Below are 24,334 nucleotides of genomic sequence, written 5' to 3'. Positions count from 1 at the left end.
CCTTTGGACATTTATTACTTACTATTGCTTTCACAATTAATCCTCTTAATATTTTTCAAAGATATTGCCTCATTATCATTACTTTCATAATTAATCACCATGTCACCAACATTTGGTATTCTCCAATAATGTTGCTTCATCATTATTTTCACAATTAATTCCCTTGTCATCAGTCCAAAGAGACGCACACTGACCTTAAAGGTAATTCTTGGTGATATGACAAAAGGATTGTCTGTCACACATTCGTAAAAAGTTTTAAACCATCAATTAGTTGACACCGTGTAAAAATAGATCAATTAAGTATGGAGAAAAATAAAAGTTCACATGTAAAATACAAAAAGAGGTTTTAATAGCATGCCAAGCTAATGAAATATACTACTATGGTCCAAAAGAAAAATTAAAAGAGGAAGTCACTAACAAAGAAACTATAGCTTTTATATTCTAAATTATAAAAAATGAAAAACCATTTTTCTATTAAAAGTCCCCATTTATGGCTGTGTGTTCTGTGCACAGTAATCAGGCGCACCTTTTGGTTCACAATTATTTCTGGTACACTTTCATGAACAATTTTCTATATATGTACAATCACTTTTTTAAAAAATAATTATATTTTGCCTTATTGGAGAGATCAAAATGTAGCTTTAAAGGGGTCCCAACATGTATTTTCCATCTAATATTTCAATATTGGGGGAGTATATCTCATCTTCCAACTTAAGCAATCTTAACGTTTTCAGATTTAAATTAACTATATTTTACTTTTAAAAAATTAACTTCATATGCAAGTGAGTGAAGCACTAATCAGCAAAGAAAATTGAGATATTTTGGAAGGAAAAGCAGATTACAAACTTTAAAATTGTTTGGCTTCATATAGTTCCTTATGTTATCACCTTCAGCACCAATAACATGCCCGAATAATTTATTCTTGTTGTAACACCGCGTGTGCACCCGGTGTATTAAACATACAATGGTAATAGCGCAGCTAATTAAATGCGAAAGCTAACTTTTCCTTTCCAATTATGGACTAATTAACCAAGTGGATTACTTATTCATTTTCAAAATATCGCCTGTATGCAAATTACAATAAAAGACTAACTGAATAACCTCATAGTATAATTAAGTGTGTATCTAGTCACGAAACTACAACTCGTGGACCGGATAATATCCTGATACATTATTCAACTCGGACTAAACCAAAATAACAAAAGTCAATGTGGCATGGACAACCCCCATGCTCACCAAATAAGGCAACATAGCCCAATCAATGTCTCAAATCAAATAACCATATACTGATATAAAAGCAAAACAATATCCAACATATCAGCACAACAGCATGCATAGTCAGCTCAACTCTGGCCTCCTGCGCTAGAGGTATCTATCCCCGAGGTACCTGTACCTGAAATATGCCCCAACACGGGTGAGATCTCTAAAAAGAAATCTCAGTAAGACAAGGGGTCCTCAAGGATCTCTCCACCCCAAGCTCACTTATATGTGCAATATAAGTTCCAAAACATTATAACAATATAATTTCCAAAACTCGTGCAATGCAGCATATATCCATGTTATGTGTGTATGCATCCTACTGACCAGAGAATAAGAATGTAGGGAATATATACGTTTACAACCTACAGTACTAGGAACACCACTTGTACCTCACCCACGAAGTTGCCATCTTATATGTCTCCATATACTCAGGATTACCGTCTAGGTGGTACACCGCATACATATCATATGGCACTTGCACTCAATAAAATAGCTCAATTACATTTCAGTAGTCATCACATAATTTCATAAAAAAATAACATTTCAGTAGTCATCACATAATTTCATAAAAATACATCATGCATATAAACCATCCCTCCATGAGGTATGGTGGAACCAACAATGGCAAAATCGAGGACACAGAAGCTTACCTCTTAAGCAATCAATCCCAACAAGAGTCCCAACCGGCTCAAGGTCACTAAACAACACAATCATAATCTGTTTAGACCAAAAATCTTATCAACATACATAATCTAGAAATTTTTTATATTATGACAACGTTTTCTTTTTCGTTTCATGCTCTTAGACTTCTCCCAAAGCCATAAGCCTTTAATATAAGTGATTCTGACTCAGTTAAATTATTACAGAGGCTCATATTATCCAACATAGGGTCTTTAAACCAAACCCACGCTTCTGTTTGGACAGAACAAGTCTATTCACGAAATTTCTCAGAATATCCGGATATTTCACGGGGCCATATCCGGATATCATATCTGGATATCACAAACCCCGTATCCGGATATCAATATTCGGGTATCATATCCAGATATTTTGTGACAGAATGCAGTTTCTGCATTTTAGCGAATATATCCATCTAAGGTTCCTCTTTTCACGATTCCAGACCTTCAAGCATGCATTTTTAGGTGTGTTATACCTTACCCACCCTTAAGTTATTAACTTTAACTAGTTACATGCATCAAGGTTCATTATTTCCAAAGAAAATCATGAGCAAAGCTGGTGATGCTTACCCAAAGGCTTAAAACATAAACAAAAGGTGCTCTTGAGCTCTCTATGCAGCTCCAATGATCTGACTTCACTAGGCCACGAAAATTCCTATAAAGCTTGATCCTTTCTCTCCAAAGGTAGCTTCTTGGAGCATCAAGTGACAAGTAAAAGGCTTCCTCAACAAGAACTGAAGAACACAGTCACTAACCACAACTCACAGCAGCTAAACACTTAACAAACAAGAGCCTTTCACTCTCATAAGACCTAATACTAAGTGTTTGCCAGGTTGAGGGAGAAGAACCAATGAGAAAGGTGGTAACTTGGTGATTTCCCATGGAGAGGAAGGCAATGGAATGGTGAAGGGAAGGTGGCAGCAGCCAAATAGCACCAGAAACTCACGTAGGAAAAATTAGAATCCGACCTAGGGCTTTGGGCCCATATAATATTTATAGGTCCATTAAACTAATCCGTCGGTATTAGCGCTAATAGCTCCGCTAATCATTTTAAATCTCAAACTTCAAATTCTGATCGTAGCCATTTTTCTAGGATTTATCATAATTCTATTATAATTTTCGCAGCACTTTGCCGGCACGCGTTTTATACATAGCCGGTATAAGTTCTGACGTCAGTTCTCACTATTTCGACTCCAAACTTGATATACCAGTCCTATATATTATTTTAGGGATATTCATACTCTTATTATAATTTTTCGGGATACTTCACCGGTACGCATTTATACCGAGAAGCAGAATCGGTATTCGCATTTTTTCGTCGAGAAAGAGACTTTTAGCGTTATTATGCCCTTATAGTAATTATTCTAACCGTACCATATTTATTTAAGGTCAATTATGAAATTATTTCTTAAACTCATAATTAATTATTTAAATTCCTAATTTAACGGTGCGGGTTCTGACACCTGTCTTCAAAAAAATTTGTTACTCTTATTTAGTCACTTTTTTAACACAATCTATTCCATCAAAAGATGTTGAGCTAAGTCCAAAGAGTTACAAATAAAGACTATAAATTTAATATCTAAACCAAATAGCTATTTTATACTACTAGATTTGAACCCAGAATTGCGCTTATAATTCCAATTTAGTTGTAACAAAAAAATGATGTTTTCACATATTGAATGGACAACCATGTTGCTTCAGATATAAAATATAACAAGAAAACAAACCTCAAACGTGAGACTATATTTTCTATCCTTATTTCGCATCTGTAAATTTGATTGGCAAGTTTCTAGAACTTCACAAGGTGTTAAAAGATATATGTCATAAGTTTGCTCTGTTGTTTCCTTAAAATCTTCAGGGAGAACATCTTTAATTTGATCCACGATAACATTCCTTACTTACTAGAACAAATTACTAATTTTTATTAATACAACATCACACATAAGCATCAGAATCAATAGCAACTAAGAAGAGCAGCAATCAACTCCTGAAAAGCAAGAAATTGAAAATATTAATTATAACCATTGTCAGCATAATAACAGTAGAAGCACCCTTAGTTATACAAGACAAAAGTTGTGATAGTGATGGTGGTTGTGGTCGTGGCAATAACAATTATACTGTATAATTTTAAGTACTTAAAGAACTAGTAATCTTGATGTTGTTGTAGTAAAATTACATAAAGTAAAGTGGTTTTAGAATTTTTATTCCAAGTAGTTTTACATTGGAATTTGGTTTCCAAACCATCTTCCACCAATAAAAGATTTTAAGGGGAAAAAATAAGGAGAAGAGGAAGAGTGAGCTTAAAAAAGGAAAGATAATTTCTACCAAAAAGAAAAAAAGGACAACCTAGCTAAGGAACATTATCCCTACTTCCTGTCAATTCCGGAAGCGAAGACCAGTTCTAACCAATCCTTCCCCCCATCTATAACATGCATGTCATAAAGATTGAAGTTCTTTGATTCAAAGTTTAGGAGAAAAAATTATTTTATTTTATTTAGGGTAAAGTTAAAATTTTAACTTTATATATGGCCAATCTTTCTGTGTGGACTAAAAGGTATTAAATTACTGAATAATTAAATTATGATAGACCTAAAAAGTTTTGCTAGTACACAAATAGTACAATTAGATTCAGAAATTAAAGTAATTCTGCAGACCTAACTTTTACAAAGAAAGAAAACATCCTTAAACACAATGCCATAAATATGGTAAAGTAATGCTAACTGGAAAACCATGACTCATTGCATTCTCTAATGCATTATGCACACCAAGGATATGCTCCCGTAATCCTATAAATCAAGGAACTCATTGAATTCACATAATCATAGTTGAATTAAATTAAAAATCTAGTAGAAGTGTATAATGTTTTCTTGAAAATTATAGCATGTATTAAAAAATGATAAACTTATATTATGGTTTTATGTATTAAAAGGCAGGAAGAAGCTTAGCATAAACCTCAGAAGAAGACATAATTTATCAACACTAGAGTCTCCAATAAAGAAGAGCTTGAACAGATAATCACTGTAAAGGATGACCCCAACATATTAACATTACCACTTCAAATAGATAGTGAACCAGCCTTAAAATCATCTTGAATAACAACTGCAACCATTTCCTACACACACACACACACACACGCACACATTATGATGACAATAAAATTGAATCCTCAGCAATCCCTAAAATTTCAAAACTCTAGAACCTAAAAATTAGTAAGACACGACATTCGTACCTCGATAAAGGAGAGAGTATGCGAGCGCTAGTGAGAAAGTCATCAAAAGGAAGAAGAGGAGATCAATTAATGCATTTGATGCATAAATTAATGGTTTAAACTTTAACGTGTACCTCAAATCGGGACAAAGTATTCGAAAATAAAATTACTCTATTCTTGAGACAGGAGAGAGAGAATGATTACTTCTTTAATTGAAGCCACTAAGAAGATGAGACCAATTGATGCATTTGATGCATAAATTAATGGTTTAAACTTTAACGTGTACCTCAAATCGGGACAAAGTATTCAAAAATAAAATTACTCTATTCTTGAGACAGGAGAGAGAGAATGATTACTTCTTCAATTGAAGCCACTTAGCTCCAATTATTTGCAAATAAAGCAACGAGATGATAGGAGATCAAGCATAAAAAAAATAGAGAGAGAATCTGCTCTGTGTAATTGATAAGCAAAGTCTCTATTGGAAGCCCTAACCCATGATTGCAAAGAAAAGAACAGAAAAAGTAAGAAAAGAAGATGGATTGGGGGAAAATATTAGTGTTTTTGTTAGTGAAGGCATTATCCAGGAAAAAAAAGAAAAAAAAGAAGGAATTTTCTGATTAAGAAAATTAATTAAAGAAAGGTAACAATTTGCTACGACTCTTTCGTAACAGTTTTGGGTTTTTTTTATTTTAATTTTAGCGATATTTTTATAAATGTGGTTAATTGAATGTTTTTCTAGTAGTGGTTTTGCAATGTCAGCACTTTCGACAAATCTAAGCCCCTGGTACCCTCCTCACCCTTGCGAGTTCGGATTCAACAATAAATTGATCAACAATCTCTGCAATTTACTCTTTTCTTCTCAAAACTACCCATGCTTCAATTTGTTGTTTGTTCCTAGTTTGATTTCGACAATTTTCTTGTTTCCTATCTCTTTCTAATTTTGCCTCATAAAATTTTGTGTAGATATGCCACTTACACTAGAATATGACAACAATCACTGGATCTAGGGAATGGGTGCATGCCACATGTTATTTGTATCAGGATATCTTAAATTCTTTCCACATCACCACAGTTAGGCAAAAGTTATCTTAAAAGTAAATGATAATTGAACATTTCAACGTCGAAAATGAAAAAGGAAAACAAGGAAACGAAATGTGTAGAATAAGTTGCTGGTCACACGCAAGCGTTGGTATCAGTCAACTTTGGATTGTTGTGGACTTTCAAGTTCCCGAAGTTCGTGTAAGGATCCCAATCGGGTAACATTGATGTAATCAGTAACAAGATGAGCTGGTACTCCTGGAAATATCAATCCACAGAGCCTGAACATCACCATGAACCAACTTGATTTATATTCTTTGCCTTTAACCAGTGGGAGAAGGAAACCTCTAATAAACTCCCAAAATGCATTTAAGATCTTGGGTGTGACGCATAACAAAGAGAAATAATTCTTGTCTGGTGCCTCGCCTAGAACCTGGAATTCAATATATAAAAAATTATTTAATTGGACTATATCAGCTCAAGTAGTAAAGAAAAAAGGAAACACAACATTTGAACATCTACTTTGGAGAAAGAGAAATCATATTCATTATTCACATTTTATACCTGCCCACGGTACAAGCTGTTGAAGTAGAGACAAGGACCAAAGTGCTTAAAGAAGATGCCTTTGCCATCATAAGGAATCCTAGGCACCATGTCATTGCTGTAAACATACCTCATATATCTTACGTCATACTTTCTCAACATGGCTTTCATGAACTCCCCAAATTGATGGTCCCCTACTTTTGACTGCCCAAATGTATAAACCCCTTCTAACCTATCCAATAGCCATTCCTCCTTGTGAAATGCTAGCAATGCAACAACCAGAATGGCCAAGGATCCTCCGAAGCTGTGCCCTGCCAATATGAATTTTGTATCCTCTTTTGCCTCCAACAATATTTCTTTCAACTTCTCTCTGATTGTATAATAAGCATAATGATGCTGGGTGCTTTGCTCGATCGTTGTCGGCCATCCACTATTCTTCTGCATACCTAATGCTTTCATGAACCCGCCATGTATCTTACCCATGTTGGGCACCTCATACCATGAGATATCCACATCTATTTTACATGAATCCGCATCAAACGGCTGTGTACCCATAAATGCAACCACAATCAAGTTGGGTTCAGACTTGGTATCTCGCACTATAATAGCCCGTGTGGACCAGATATGTTGGTAATCTGCATTGGATCACTGGGATTTTCAAAAATGTAGCAAATCCTATTGCAGCAAAAGATGTTATCCAAGTACTTGTCCCAATAGAGGGGATAAATAAAATACAAAAATTAAATGACAAAACGATATTTGTGATTGCAAATTTCTTTGTTTATCCACAATATATTAAGGGTCTGTTGGATGTGACATCCTTTTTGTCATGAAATCCATTTACAATTATGTATTTCAGAAAGTACATAGTTATAAATGGGTTGCAAAACAAAAATCACATTCCTATAATATAATATTTATATTTCCCGTATATTAAATATATGACATGTATATAAGTATTAAATAAAAGAAAGAAAAAGCCAGACATATTTATGCAATTCAATGTAACCAATCAATAATATTCCAATAACTTAATTTGAAAGAAGTTTTACATAAGTTGTGGTTATCCTAATTAAGCAAGTATAACTTTCTGGCATATAAAAAAAAGATAGAGAATAGGAAAAGAAAAGAAAAAACCAGTGATTATTGAGTTAAGGGAGAATTATCTCCTTCTGTTATAAATACTTTAATAAGCTAGACACAATTTTATTTAAGAAATGAAAAAAAAAGCGAAATAAATGACATTCATTGAACTTAAATAACAAGCCATTTTTCGCCTCTTTACTAATGTCAATGGTGAACATGTATTGCAAAGCAAAGAGCCAGAAATATAAAAGAAAGTTGTACCAAAAGTATTGGAGGTAGGATAAATCTGGGTCGGAACTACCTTCAGGGGTGTTTGGTGGAAGGATTATTTTGAGATACCCAGAAAAATGATTGGTAGAACTCTAATAAAATCACGTTTGATAACACATTTGAGAAAATAATCTTGGGAGAATGATTTTCTTTGGATTCAATTTTGCGTGTAAATCTCTTATTAGAATACCACGAAAAAATACTACCCATAGAGTGATATTTTCGAATTCCCACCTGGTGGGAATATTTTTCAACATTTTTGTGACAAAAATACCCTCACGGCTGTTGCTTCCTCAGCTTCTCTCTATTCTTTCTTCTTTTTGTTGTGAATTTTATAATTTTGCTTTACTGATGAATATGTTCAGTTACTGATTTGTGCTTGTGGGAACCAAATAACACAATTTATCTCACAAATTTTATTGTACTTTCAAGTTTGTTTTTGTTTTTTGTTTTCATGAAAATATTTTCAAGTTGGTCTCAGCACCCAGCCATGCTTGAACATAACCACGCTAAGAAGAAGAAAGCAAAAGAACTATGCCTTCATGATTGTTGACATCCATTTCAGAAGATCATCCAGCTCATGACCACGTGGACACAATCTCTCCAACTAACTCTTGTTAATCTGTTATTTTGATTAGTTGGCTGAGTTTAGTTATTTAATCACATATCAATTAGTTAGTTAGTTAGATCCTTTACGTAAGCTTTCCTTTCTTGTATTTGTATATAAGGAGTAATTCCTTATTGTTGTAATGACCTTTTTAATAATGAGAATTTTCAGTTCGTAAGATGGTATCAGATTACAAACCCTGATCCATTCTTTCTCTCTTTCTTTCAATAATGGCAAACCCGAACCCTGTTCAAAATCAACTTTCTGATCCTTTTTTCCTCCATCCAAATGAATCTCTTTCTTTGGTTCTTGTTTCTCCACTGTTCAATGGAAGAAATTACCACACATGGTCGCGTGCTATGACAGTAGCTCTGAGATCGAAGAACAAATTACCTTTTGTTAATGGCACCATTCTTTCCCCACCGGAAGAAGATCCAATGTACCCAGCGTGGGACAGATGCAACACTATGGTGTTAGCTTGGCTCCACCATTCAATTTCAGAAATGATTGTTCAGTCCATCCTCTGGATCGACAAAGCCAATGAGGTTTGGAGTGATTTACGAGATCGCTTTTCACAATCTGACATGTTTAGAATATCAGATTTGCAGGAGGAAATTTCCAAAATGCATCAAGGAGATAGACCTATAACCGAGTATTTCACAAATCTGAAGACTTTATGAGATGAGTTGAACAACCTCAAGCCACTCCCTCCTTGCACATGTGGCACACTAGCTCAGATGCGAGCATACAGAGACGCTGACTATGTTATCAGTTTCTTGAAAGGCCTTAATGATGAGTTCTCTCGTGTCCGCTCCCAAATTATGTTGATGAATCCTCTCCCAGATATTAACAGATCCTTTTCTTTAGTTGTGCAGCAAGAACGTCAATTTAGATCTCCATCTCATGATGATAATGCTAATGAAACCAAGATCTATGCAAGCTCTTCAGGAGGATTTAATCGTGATCGCAACTTCTCCAACAAAGGCAAAGAGCGCACGAATCCTGGTAGAGAACAAAGTACAGGAACCAAATATTGTACTCACTGCAAGAAAACAAACCATACAATCGATACATGCTATTTCAAGCATGGATTCCCTCAAGGATATCGATCTCAGAATTTCCAGCAGCAGCACAATGCAAATAACATACTTCATTCTGCTGATGACAATGACACAGCAGCAAATCTAGCTCATGAGGCAGTCTCAATTTCAAAGGATCAGTATAACAATTTCTTGGCTTTCTTGCAACACTCACAGCCTGCCCATTCAACCAATATGGCAGAGGCCTCAATGAAAGAAGCAATACCTCAGTCCATGACAGGTATGACTTCTGTTCAATGGCTCCTAGATTCAGGAGCAATAGATCACATAACTCATGTTTCTTCCCTTTTTTCTCAAATTAACAAGATTCCTCCAATTCTTGTTAATCTTCCAAATGGTGCTCGAGTGATTACTTCATTTTCCGGTATTATTCATATTACATCTGACATTACCTTGAAGAATGTCTTATATATACCAGATTTCAAAGTTAACTTGATTTCTGTCACAAAGCTAATGGCAGATATAGATTGCTTTCTAATATTTCAGGCCTCACATTGTTTGATTAAGCAGAACCATTCATTGAAGATGATTGGTACAGCTAAACAGAAGAATGGCTTATACACAATGGACTCTTCTATGCTTCAAAATTCACATTGCAAAAGTGCTTTACTTTGAATTGTAATAAAGTTTTTGACTCATTGTTGTGGCACCTACGTTTATGCCACATTTCATAAACATCTTTGCAGCAGCTTTCATCACGTTTTCCTTTTATTTCCAAAATTCCTGTAAAGCCATGTGACATATGTCACTTTGCTAGACATAAAAGGCTTCTTTTTCCCTTGAGTACCTCACAGACAGCTAAATGCTTTGAATTGTTTCACATTGACATCTGGGGTTCATTTTCTACTTCTTCAATTCATGGACATAAATACTTCCTCACTATTGTAGATGACTTTTCCCGATATACATGGGTTAAGCTCATGGCTAACAAAAGTGAAACCAGAAAATTTCTTCAGCATTTTATTTTCTTCATTGAAAATCAATTTGGCACTTCACCAAAATCCATTTGCACTGACAATGGAAAGGAGTTTATGATGACTGACTTTTATGACCAAAAAGGAATAGCTCATCAAACCTGTTGTGTTGAAACTCCACAGCAAAACGGTTTAGTGGAGCGTAAGCACCAGCATATCTTGAATGTCACTAGGGCCTTATGCCATTCTACACTCACTCTTTCTGATAAATAGATTGCCCACCTCATTACTTCAACATAAATGCCCATATGAAATTCTCTACCAGAAAACTCCCACCCTCATGAACTTTCGTACCTTTGGTTGCCTCACATATGCCTCCACCTTGCCTTCCACAAGATACAAGCTTTCGTCCCGTGCCAGAAAATTTTTATATCTTGGCAACCCCATTGGAACCAAAGGACATATCTTGTATGATCTATCTTCCATGCAAATCTTTATTTCCAGAAAAACCATTTTCTATGAATTCACATTTCCCTTTTCCTATAAACCTACTACACAACCATCCTCTCATGCTGACACCTCACATCAATTTCCATCCTATCCTGATTACAGCACAGTTCTTAACCCAACGCCCATGCCACCTAATCCAGCTCCTGTTCCAGTTGTTGACACCTCACAACATGTACATCCAGCTCCCATTCCAGTTGTTGACACCTCACAGCATGCACTTTCCATACCCTCTCCTAATGACACCTCACAGCATACAATGTCCATACCCTCTCCTAATAACCCACTACCCATAACCCGTAGATCCACTCGACCTCAAAATCCACCTTCTTATCTCCATGACTATCATTGCCATCTCACCATAACCAAACCATCTGTCAGGTTTCCTTTAGATAATGTCCACTCTTATAAACTTTGCTCTCCCAAACTCCGGAAATTTTGTCTCAATATATCCACTCAGGTAGAACCCAAAACTTATAACCAAGCTATGAAACAGATCTGCTGGCAACAGGCCATGAAGGCAGAACTTGATGCACTCGAACTAAATCATACTTGGCACCTTGTTGATTTACGTTCGGGAAAAACACCTATTGGCTACAAATGGGTTTATAAAACCAAATTCAATGCTGACGGCTCCATTGAACGCCATAAGGCAAGGCTGGTAGCCAAGGGCTACACTCAGATTGACAGAATAGATTACTTCAACACGTTTTCCCCAGTTGCCAAACTCACAACTATACGTGTTCTTTTATCCATTGCTGCTGCATGGAACTGGTTCCTCGAGCAGTTAGATGTTAATAACGTCTTCTTGCATGGCGATTTACATGAAGAGGTGTACATGAAGCTACCTCCTGGGGTCACCAATAAACATCCCAATCAGGTTTGTCGATTAACGAAATCTCTCTATGGCCTTAAGCAAGCCAGCCGACAGTGGCACTCTAAACTCACTTCCGCTTTATGTTCTTTGGGATACATTCAATCAACTGCTGACCATTCTCTCTTTACAATTCATCGAGGCACATTTTTTACAGCACTGTTAATTTATGTGGATGATATCGTGCTCACTGGTAATGACATCAAAGAGATTAAGCGTGTTAAATCTTTCCTTGATCAACAATTCCGAATCAAAGACCTCGGAGACTTACGGTTCTTTCTTGGACTGGAGATTTCACGTTCCATAAATGGCATCATTCTCAATCAACGCAAGTATGCTCTTGAGCTTCTTTCTGATAGTGGCATGCTTGCTGCTAACCCTTCCACAACTCCATTGGATCCTCTCATCAAGCTTAGTCGTACTTCAGGTTCATTATTGGAAGATGCTTCTTCCTTTCGTCGCCTTGTTGGTCGCCTTCTTTATCTCACTACCACGAGACCTGACTTATGTTTTTCAGTGCAGCAATTAAGCCAGTTTGTATCTTCCCTAACGGATGTTCATCAACCTGCAGCACATCGTATCCTTCGTTACATTAAAGGTTCTCCAGGTCTAGGTTTGTTCTTCCCAGCTTCAAACAACCTGAAACTTACTGGTTACTCTGATTCGGATTGGGCATGCTGCCTTGACACCAGGCGTTCTGTCACGGGTCATTGTGTTTTCCTTGGTAATGCTTTGATCTCGTGGAAAAAAAAACAAACTATTGTATCTCGTTCTTCTTGTGAAGCAGAATACAGGGCCTTAGCCAGCCTTACATGTGAACTACAATGGGTCACTTATTTACTGCATGCCTTGCATCTTCCTCCAGCCCAACCAGCTTCCGTTTACTGTGACAATGCTTCTGCTATTTATCTTGCACACAACCCATCTTTCATGAGCGCACGAAGCATGTGGAGATTGATTGCCACATGTTCGTGAGAAAATTGTTACCAAGCTCATCCACCTTCTTCCGGTTTCCTCTTCTGATCAGCTGGCCGATATGTTCACTAAGACACTCTTTGCCAATCCATTTCGTCTCAACCTTTCCAAGTTAGGACTTCAGAACATCTACAGTCCCACTTGCGGGGGGATGTTGACATCCATTTCAGAAGATCAACCAGCTCATGACCACGTGGACACAATCTCTCCAACTAACTCTTGTTAATCTGTTATTTTGATTAGTTGGCTGAGTTTAGTTATTTAATCACATATCAGTTAGTTAGTTAGTTAGTTAGATCCTTTACGCAAGCTTTCCTTTCTTGTATTTGTATATAAGGAGTAATTCCTTATTGTTGTAATGACCTTTTTAATAATGAGAATTTTCAGTTCATAAGAATGATGGGATTCGATAGAGTTGAACTTTGAGGTAATGTTTCTTATCGACCTTGTCTCTCTTGTGTTTGAAGAAGTTTGGAAGATCTATATTTATGCTTGTTTTCTCTGAGCTCTGTATTTTTATTTTGAATCATGACTGAAAAGTCGAAAAGTGGAGGTTAGTTTCGTAAAATTATCCCATATTTGTAGGAATATTTGACAATTAAACAAACATGAATTGGGAAACTTGAATTGATATTTCCAGTAATATTTTGGCTTACCAAACAGCTTTTTAGTAACATTCCTGGAAAATTAACTTTTCCATTATATTTCGAGAATCACGTGTGATTCTCGGGTAAAAAAAAAAATTATCTTCTACCAATCGCCTCCTTAAATAAGAGAGATGAAATTCTCTACATAGAATGCATATTTGTAATTATTATTTTCACCCTAAACTTTTTATTTTTATGGATGAGCTTTTGATAAAATGACTTTTTATGAGTTACTTTTTTTAAAAGAACTTTTTAGTCCTTTTTAAATATTTGCAGTTGAAATTCTCTAGAACACTATTTTTTTATACATAAAAATTTCTCAACTAATTTACATAATATTTTAGTATAAAAATAAAAGGTTTGGTGTTTGTCATTTTAAATGACATAAGTTATATAATTTTAAGAGAGATAGATACAAGGAATGAAAATCATGGGAGAGAAAGTGAGTAGTTTTTTTTTAATTTAAATTTTAAATAAAAAATATTTTATTATGTCTATCTCTTTCTTAAAGTGACATAACTTTATGTCATTTAAAATGACAAACACTTTTCTCAAAAATAAACTATTTTAAGAGATCAGATTCTATACAGAAATTGGAGCGAATCTTAGTCCACTATATAGGTTCTTAATTTCAATATAAAGGATCATAGTTTCACTTTATAATAGAGAAATCAATACGCCAATATACAGTAATTTATGCTACACATGCATTTGCTTCCTGTTCTTCATATGATTGATGCACTTTCACAATGCTAGTTTAATTTCAGAAAAATCAACTTAGCAAAAAAATATTTCTAGTGTTAGCGATCTATATATTTTGTGTCTTCTAAGAAAGATATAAAAAGGATGCATTGCTTACCGTTCCAGAAGGTGTCGTATCGCCCTAAGAAATCCATCTGCAATCATATTATAACAGGAAAAAAGAAAGAAGGAAACAAAAAACACTGTAAAACTGAATTTGTCATACAAATAATTAACCAAAATAAGAGAAGTTTCTATTGTCTCTTATTAAAATATGGGTTAAGTGTGTGTCCTTCTAAAGGATATAAGTTGTGTTTTTAAAATTTTTTAAATTATATACTACATGTAATATGTAATTATATTGTGAAAATTAAGTTGCTTTTTTTCTCTCTCCACATTAGCTGAAGTGACTAAAGAAAGAAAGAAAAAATCAACTTTTCATATTATAACTATTTACTACCCACACTACGTAATATTAAAAATAAAAATGACACGATGGTGATTTATTAGGAAGTGTTTGGTATTTATTTGATTGAAATGCTGGGAAACTGGGTGGGGGAAAATGTTTTTCCCATGTTTGGTACGGGTAAAAGGGAAATAATCCCAGCAAACATTTTTCTCCATCTTTTTTTTTTTTTTAACTACACATTCCTTAAACTCAATACAATACAATCCCACTCATGGTTTTTTTTTCCATGTACTCAGATTCAATGCATATTAAGGAATAGTACAATCACAATAATATATTGTAACCAGTTGAGTCATATTTTTATTTTATGTTTTGCGAAGTTAGTTGTTTAATTACTAATGTATGAGACTAAAAATTTTGTGATATTAATGAATAAAATAAAAAGAAATAATTATAATAGTACAATACCTCAATGTTGTTCATTATTATTAGAGTAAACATCCTTTTTAGTCCCTGTCAATATCTACGAAGTCCTTTTTAGTCCCTGGCAATAAAAAAGGACCAAATTGGTCCCTGAAATTACAAAAAAAGGGTCATGTTAGTCCTTATGTCAACTCCCAAATATGTAGAATGGCCCTTTTCTTGTACTTTCAGGGACCAATTTGGTCCTTTTTTATTGCCAGGGACTGAAGAGGACTTCGTAGATATTGCCAGGGACTAAAAAGGGTGTTTACTCTTATTATTATTATTTTTTGATAACAATGTTGTTCATTATTTTGGGTGTAATAAATTTAAGGCAAAAGTTCACAAAAAGAAAGGATAATTTTGTCATTTTATTTCATAATTCCATCAATATTTTAATACCAACTAAATATAATATCAGTAAAGTCAATCCAATTTTTTTGGCCGGACAAAAATGTTTCTCGTTTTATTTCCAAAAATCTTTTTTTTCCGATAAAAAAATATATCTTATATCAAAACGCTCCAAAAAGCACAAACCTGTGTCTCTTAAAATATTAGTTCTTCTATTTAGCAAGTACATTAATGGAGGCAACCAATGCATATACAAAAACTACGTACAGAACTTACATCCCAATGACTTCTGACTGCGTTACTAATGAATTGTTCATTCTCGTACGATAATTTGGAACACATCATAGACAGCATCCCTTTGTACCTGGCATCCTCCGGTTTAATGCTCCTGTCCAAATCAACTCGTATATCAAGGTTGCCCACCAACGACAAGTACGCCGCCGATGATCTTTCCGGTGTTATCATATTTTCTGCACCAGATGCATCACATCCCGGTCTCAAACTCGAAAAATCATGAATTCACACATACAAACATGCAAAGACTTTATCAAATGTTAGTTATGATATTATAAAATAAAAATAAAAAAAAAAAGAGAAGGAAAAAAGAGAGCAAATGATAATAATGAGAAAAGAAATGATCTAAATGAACCTCTTAGAATGTTCAGAAAGAGCCCAATTAACCCTCCATTACATGATAGACGATTGAGCCACAACTCCAACATGTCCCCTACCCTTTTCATTGAGTTTCCTGAGGTAAGGAGAACCTTCTGCAGAACAACAGAGATGAAGAAGAGCTCTCTTTGCCAAAATTCTTTTACCTCGAGTCCTTCTGGGCACTCAATGAATCTTATGCTGTTTAAGTTAGACGTAAACAAAAGGCGCCCTAGATCCACAAGACTCGCCTCTTCTGGCTTCAGCAACATGTAATTCCAACCGAATGGTTGTTCGGAAACCATAGCTTCACGATATGGCTTTGCAAAGGGAATAAGCAAGAAGATTATTTGTTTGAATTATTGTGTCACACAGAACCTTATATTGCAACAAAAGGGACTGGAGTTCAGATTTATGGTATTCATAACGTTCATTATTTGATCATCTCGCTCATCGAAGTGTCAAAATGAGTTATAATTTATGGGCCAACTTTAAAGGCCTTAATTCCCTGAGTCCTCTTTACAATAGAGTATTTTTTTAGGTTTTATTCCACTAACTCTAGCGAATTGTGTTATAGCTGATCGAAGAGCCAGATTTTTTTTTATTATTTTACAGGGATAGGTTACTCTGCCCACTCTCATTTCGTCTACCTCTCTCAACACCGTTAGATTATAATATCATCCAATAGTAATGATTAATGGTATAAAATCAACCCTTTTACACCATTTTCTCTCCCACTCCCCTCACCCTTTTTCTCTCCTTCCGTTTCTATCCTCTGCTGCAATCATCAACATACTGAAATGGTTTTGATACTGTAATGGTTTTGCAATTTTCGTACATCGAAGTACTGCAATTAGGGGTATAAATGGGCTAGACTGCCTACAGGGGCCTACGGCCTAGCCTATATTAGGCCAGACTTGGCCTATTATAAATAGTAAAATAGAATAGGCCTAGGCTTTAAAAAATACCTATTTAAAAAATAGGTCATAGGCTTTTTTTGTACATATATGGCTTATAAGCCTACAGGTCGGCCTATGTCATATTTTTTATCTTATCTCATATCAAACATGATAAACATTTTTTCCCCACCCCACTTTTACAAGGATTCTATCAAAATCTTCATACCAAACAACCCTTGGGTGTGTTTGGTATAGGTTTTCATTTGAGTTTAATGGGAAAATATGGGTGGTATTGAAAAAGACCATGTTTGATTCAAGTTTTGAAAAAAAAAAAGACTAGCTAAACAGGAAGCCTAGGCAATTAGATTTGTGTTGTTGTTTTTGCTCAAACTAACTATTCACAAATACCACTTTGGATGTGGTATTTTAGGATAGGTGGGGAAGTGATATTTAAGAAAATCAAGTTATTGATGTTGGACTCTCATTTTTAGGTAGTGGTTTGTTTAAAAAATATTGATAATTGTTCAATTCAACCAATTTTTTCATCACTATTTTATATTCAATCAAACATAGACTTTGTAAATTTACATAAATTTCTCCGATAATATTTCGGTGAACCAAACATCATTTTTTAAACTTTTTCATCAAACTTTTTTTTCTACTTTTTTTTCCCATTAATTATGTTTCCCCAATAAAAACCTCTTATCTACATGTGACATAAAGGGGTGAGAATGTTCGTGTTGTGCATACTTTTTAGCATTCTAAAATCCCGGCAACATTTGGTTTCGGTTGTCACTCATAAACTAGATGCCTAGTTATTAATTATGGCACTCCTTGATTTGATGGTTGCACACTCTTTAAAAAAAAAAGGAAAAATAAGAGACTGGGTTTGGGTTGAGCATTTCATCTTTTTTACTTTATTTTTATTTTATTTTATTTTATTTTTTTGCAATTTTTTATATAAGGCATTCATGTATACATATATCTTTAATCATTTTTATGAGAAATAGGGAGTTGCTTATCTAATTGTTTATTTCCTCTCCAATGTTATCACTTGTTTGCATTGCCGATGAAGTTTAATTCATAAATAAAATATTCTGCACAAAAGTTGTGCCCCTGAGCCAGAGGTCAGGGGATAATATACAACTTCTTGTGGCTTTATTTTAATAAATGGATAAAATTCAAATTTCAGACTGCCCATACTTGCAGAACTACGTCTAATTATAAGTTGTATGCTAACGCTAAGTTTGATGTTTGTAACTGTCGGTTACCTATAGATAAATAAAGAGCTTGTTTTTTATAAAACTAAAATTAAAAGGGAAAAAAGAATAAGCGACAACAAAATATGTACGTATGAATATGGGATCCTCATGACTCCAAATTCTAATCACATCACATGTATACTTGCTCTGATTGCCAACAACTTTGGCCCCACCGTATATTGTAGGTGACAAAGCCAATTTAATTAGATAGGAACGTTCCCATCCACCTTGCTGCATTATGGGAAAGAGAAACACACCTCTTCATCTTGGCAGATAACGCAACATTTCCACCTTGTACACTATCGTTGTTCTATCATCATCAACCTCTGTATCTGTCGTTGGATGTGGATTGGTCTCTTTCACCCTCACACCAACAACCTACACTCATTTTCCATTCTCATGCCATTGTTCATATTCCCTTTAAAATGGAGTTATTTTACCATGGGAAAGGGAGTCACAATTCGCACGCGCACGCACACGCACACGCGCATACATAAAATAAAAAGTATAGAAGAAAACTTATAAAAATATTAACTTTAAAAATATAAAGAAATAAATGAATGAATTATACAAATAAAAATTGAATGAATGAAAGGACTATTTTTTAATTTAAAGGAGCATAAAAACCCTAATTCAAATGTTTTTCCTTGTTTTATTTTCATTACTTAGGAGTATCTGTGTGAAAATTATTTTACCGAACCAGTCTAATTTTAATTTTTAAAAGAGCAAGTTGTTCCCACATTTTAGATTCGGATGACAAAATATACAAAATAAATTTGTAATAAGTTATCACAAAATTAACTTGGGGAACCTTCCAAATTATTTCGCTCTTCAATTTCTTTCTCACTCCCTTTTCTTTTATTAAATTATTAGCAAATGGAATTCTTTGCTAAGTATCAATCAGGGAAATTAATTGAAGTCAAACATTTTCATGCTGGAGTCATGTTGATCATAATTCATAAATATGACTTTGAAATAAATTTCCTAGCCAAACGGTTTCTCTTATTTGCATGGATGAGAGAAGAAGTTTTAACTTTAAGCAGTGATAGACAAAATATGGAAGAAAAAAGAAACACGTGTAAGTTTAAGAGGCTGCTGTGTCAAATCAAAGGATGAGGGAATCAAAATGTGACCAATCGATGAGGGCGGATTTAACAAAGCAATGTTAATCAATTTTCTCTTTCTGCTTTATCTTTTTATTATTTAATTTTATCTTTCATGCCAAAAAAAAAATCTTAAGGCATATTTGGTATATATATATATATATATATATATATATATATATATATATATATATGATAAAGCTTAATAGTATAAGAAGTGATAGTATCAGGTATAATTATATAAGACTTGATTAAATTTTAATATTATTTAACGTTTGGCATGATATTGTATAAGATAATATATTGTATAAGATATTAAATATATTGTATAAGATAATATCATCAAATATTTAGTAATACATTGTATAATACTATATAGGTTAAAAATAAATATTTTTGTCAAAAATACCTTTTAATAATGAATTTACATAATTCTTCCAAATATATCAGATGATATTATTTTTTATAGAAATATGTTGATCAGTGTGTCCAAAAAAAATATTAATTTTATAAAATAAAAATCTCCAATTTTAAAAAATTATATATTAATAATTTTTTTTATTTTAATATACTAATATTAAAATAATATACTAATTCTTGATAATTGCATTGGTTAATACATCAACCTCTTATCATGTCTAATCCTCCTCTCTTAGGCCTGATTATAAGTTATACATCATTTTAATATATAAAGGAATCCTGCTGTATAAACTTATATTATACGATGGTCACACCAAACAACTAAAAATATCGTAACATATAGTATAAACTTGCACTATCAGACTTTGTACATCACATCAAAACAGGCACTTAATTGTTAATACAACTTTTTACTGTATCATTAAATATGCGTTGTCCGATAATCAAAATTTTAAATGTTATGGGAACACATAATTAGATAATAGTATAAACAATTGATCAGAATTTAAACTTTGGCAATTTTATATTTGTTCACTTCTAATGTAATTACACCATGTAGGATAACAAATTCTCTAGAGTTTTTATATGATTACACTATTTTTGTATACATAAAAATTTCTCAACTAATTTACTTAATATTTTAGTATAAAAATAAACTATTTTAAGGGATCAGATGTTATACAGTTTAAGAAAAAAATTGCAGCGAATCTTAGTCCACTATATAGGTTCTTAATTTCACTATAAAGGATCATATATAGTTTCACTTTATAAGAGAAATCAATATGCCAATATATAGTAATTTCTGCGACACATGCATTTGCTTCCTGTTCTTCATATGATTGATGCACTTTAGCAAAAATTATTTCTAGTGTTAGACTAATAGATGATTTACCGATCTATATATTTTGTGTCTTCTAATAAAGATATAAAAAGCACGCATTGCTTACCATTCAAGAAGGTGTCGTATTAGCCCTAAGAAATCCATCTGCAGTCCTATTATAACAGGGAGAAAAAAAACTGTAAAACCGAATTGGTTATCCAAATAATTAACCAAAATAAGAGAAGTTGCTATTGTCTCTTATTAAAATATGAGTTAAGTGTGTATCTTTTAGAGGACATAAGTTATTTTTTTTAATTTTTTACATTATATATTACGAATTGTATATAGTTATAATATGAAAAGTTTATTTTTTTCTCTCTTCAAGTCAGCTGAAGTGAATGAAGAAAGAGAAAAATAAAATGAATTTTCATATTATAATTATGTATTACCCATTAATACATAGTGTTAAAAATTAAAAGGACAACTTCTGTAGTTTAAAATCACAAACCAACCAATGCATATATAAAAATTATGTACCGAACTTACATCCCAATGATTTCTACCTGCGTTACTAATGAATTGTTCATTTTCTTAGGGGGTGTTTGGTTGGAGGATTTTAAGAAGATGCATAGACATTTGAGAGCTAGGATTAGTGAGTGCCCATGTTTGGTTGAAGCTTTTTGAAGAAATGCCCACCTAAATCATTACCCCATCTTAACAATTTGCATGTGTATCTGATCCAAATACCCAGCAAAATTTTCCCATTTGCAATGTGGTATTGCATGTTATCTATGTAAATATCAGAGTGGACAAGAGGCAGATGACCAGAGTACCCTCCTCTTACCAGCGTACCTTCATAGTCAGTGATGTGAGTTGCCATGAAGGCTCTCATGCAGAGATGAAGCAGAGAAGCTTTTCATAATAGCAGAAGGCTCTGTGAAGAAAGCATGCTCATCCATTACATGTTTGTGTGTTTGTTGCTATTGTTGTTGGTTTCAAAACTTCCACAGGCCTTCTTGAACGGTTTTTCCCTCTATTGTTGAACCGTTTTTCCATCTGTAAAGTCAGGGTTATTTTTGTAATACCCACTGCATTTTCCCATCTATATGTTACCTACAGCCAAACATAGACTTTACAAAAATTATCTAATTTTCCCTGTAAAATTTTTTCTAACCAAACAACTTTTTCTTACATTTTCCTACCCATCTCATTTTCCACCCATTTCCCTATACATAACATTTCCCTATTATTCATAATATTTCTCCTTAACCAAACGCCCCCTTAAGATAATTTGGAACACATCATAGACAGCAACCTTTTGTACCTGGAATCCTCCGGTTTAATGCTCTTGTCCAAATCAACTCGTATGTCAAGGTTGCCCACCAACGACAAGTACCCCGCCGATGATATTTCCGGTGTTATTATATTTTCTGCACCAGATGCATCATATCCCGGTCTCAAACTCGAAAAATCATGAACTCACACATACAAACATGCAAAGAGAAGGAAAAAAAGAGCATATGATAGTAATAAGAAACGAAATGATCTCAATGAACCGGCAAAAGCACCGTACTACGAAGATTATGCAAAAATTTGTCTAGTTCAAAGCACATTTAGGAAGTTTTTCCATACTAGAGTAGCCAAACGCATCACCTGACATGACGAGTTGAGTCTCGACAACAATATTGACGCGACTGTTGTCCACGTCAGCAAAGTGTGCATGAGTTGCTTGAGTCTTGTCACCTAAGTTAACGGCACTACTTGCATCAAATTAGGTGACGCCACATGCCAATCTCATCACAAAATGTGACTACACTCGTCACCAAAAATTAAGACGGGGTATTGGGTTTGTGTAGTGGCAGCACACCATCATTATTCTAAGAGTGAAATTTTAAATTTTCAGATTTGGCCCTCATCTTTAATAAATTAGAATGTATTTTCTTTTTTAATTTCTAAGTGATCAACCTTATTAATCAAATAGAACAACATTTAATTTTTATTTTACAGAAGTTAAAAGTGTTTTTCTATTGGCAAAACAGTTTATTTAACTAAATCAAGAAAAAAATTGCTTTGATGTGATTGATTGTGTAATATCTACTGACATATTTGTTAAAAGGAAGGTATTTTGAGCTTGTGATAATGATTAAAAAAAAGCCCAAGGCTTTTCTTGCCTTTCAAGAGCTTTCTTCTCCCATTTGAACTGCTTCTTTTCTGGAGTGCTCATCTCAGCTTTAACAACACTCTTCTTTTCCTCTAGCTTTTCTTTTTCAACCCCAAACTCTCCATCTTTTTTTTTTCAACAGAAGGCTTCTCTATAGGCTGAGTAACAATTCTGCTTCTTGTTGAAATGGCCTTGCAATGTTCTCTGGGGTTAGTGACAGTGTCACTTCAGAAAGTAACCTGAGCTCTCTCAGCAATCTGTCTTGGCAATTGGCCAATCTGAGTTTCTTGATTTTTGATGGAAGCTTCTTGATTTCGGATAGCAGATTCTTGATTCTGGAATGAAGTCCTTGTCTCGTTCATAAAGGGAGAGGTGTCCTCCTTGAAGGCATTTGCACCTTGAATGTAATTTAAAATTCTTCTGTAGCATGAGCACTTGCACAAATTCCATAACTAACTAGAGGAGTATTGACAAAAGAGACTTGGAAGTTTGTGAACTGCTTTGTGAGGGCATCCAATTGTTGTTGTTGCATCTTGATCATTTTCAATATCTACTCATTCTGTGCCAATAATGCATCATAACCTTCCAGCTTCATTATTCCAACTATTCTATCTTGCACTGGAGCATTGTAAAACTCCTGAGAAGCAAGAGATTCAAGTAATTTCAATGCCTCCTCAGGAGTTTTCGTCTTCAAAGAACCTTCAGCTACAACATTGACTAGAGTTCTATTGTTAGGCGTCATCCCTTGGAAGAAACCATGTTGTGGGCACTTTCTGAGCAATCCCTTGAATCTCTCCAAAGCCTTATAAAGAGATTCTATCTCTTTTTGTTTGAATGTCGATATGTCTTCCTTAAATTTAGCCCATTTTGAAGATGAAAAGAACCGGGCTAAGAATTTTACTTGCAGATCATCCATGTTGGTGATGCTTCCTTGGGGTAGTGACTGTAGTCATCTTCTAGCATCATCCTTCAGAGAGTGTGTAAAAAGTCTGAGCAAGATAGCATCCCGAGTAACTCCGTTCATCTTAAGAGTATCGCATAAAAGCACGAAGTTCTCCAGATGCAAATAAGGATCTTCTGTGCTCCCTCTAGAAAATCGTTCTTTCTGAACCAACTGTACCAATGCGGGTTTGAGCTCGAAGTTGTTAGCATCCACGTTCAAGTGCACTAGTCGAGGAATTGTGTTGTGTTCAAACACCAATATACCATAGAAAACTAATTTGAATCAAATAAGAGTTTGTAAAAATCATGAATAATTTGTCACCAGAAAATTGATTTTGAGTAAATTGACACAAGTAAATATGGATTAGGAATTAATAAAAACAACAAGTAGTCAGAAAACAACTTTC

At 34.2% G+C, this 24,334-nt stretch overlaps 1 protein-coding gene and 1 non-coding gene across 2 annotated transcripts; one reads left to right on the top strand and one right to left on the bottom strand.

The window, feature by feature from the left end:
- Positions 1-6,270: 6,270 nt before the first annotated feature.
- LOC133285328 (triacylglycerol lipase OBL1-like) lies at positions 6,271-16,731 on the bottom strand. The gene is made up of 5 exons (XM_061482539.1): positions 16,319-16,731; positions 15,946-16,139; positions 14,566-14,602; positions 6,748-7,361; positions 6,271-6,616 (listed from the first exon to the last, which is right to left on the bottom strand). Exons 1-5 carry the CDS (start codon positions 16,623-16,625, stop codon positions 6,338-6,340), a joined length of 1,431 nt encoding a protein of 476 aa, XP_061338523.1. The 5' UTR covers positions 16,626-16,731; the 3' UTR covers positions 6,271-6,337.
- Positions 16,732-23,737: 7,006 nt separating this feature from the next.
- LOC133285330 (small nucleolar RNA R71) lies at positions 23,738-23,844 on the top strand. The gene has a single exon (XR_009747992.1). It is a non-coding gene; the product is annotated as a small nucleolar RNA R71 (small nucleolar RNA).
- Positions 23,845-24,334: the final 490 nt, after the last annotated feature.

This window comes from Gastrolobium bilobum, unplaced genomic scaffold, assembly GCF_033153095.1.
Source record: "Gastrolobium bilobum isolate Gb01-03AN ecotype WA unplaced genomic scaffold, APGP_CSIRO_Gbil_v1 utg11420, whole genome shotgun sequence".
NCBI lineage: Eukaryota > Viridiplantae > Streptophyta > Magnoliopsida > Fabales > Fabaceae > Gastrolobium > Gastrolobium bilobum.
This window is presented reverse-complemented; position numbering and strand designations above follow the sequence as displayed.

Bases quoted from the DNA above. Each gene is read 5' to 3' on its own strand.
- LOC133285328 (XM_061482539.1), bottom strand. From the start codon at position 16,625: ATGGTTTCCGAACAACCATTCGGTTGGAATTACATGTTGCTGAAGCCA. The intron at 16,140-16,318 runs GTTCATTTAGAT...CATCTGGTGCAG, and splicing joins CTTTCTGAACATTCTAAGAG to AAAATATGATAACACCGGAA. The intron at 7,362-14,565 runs GTAAGCAATGCA...GATCCAATGCAG, and splicing joins ATACGACACCTTCTGGAACG to ATTACCAACATATCTGGTCC.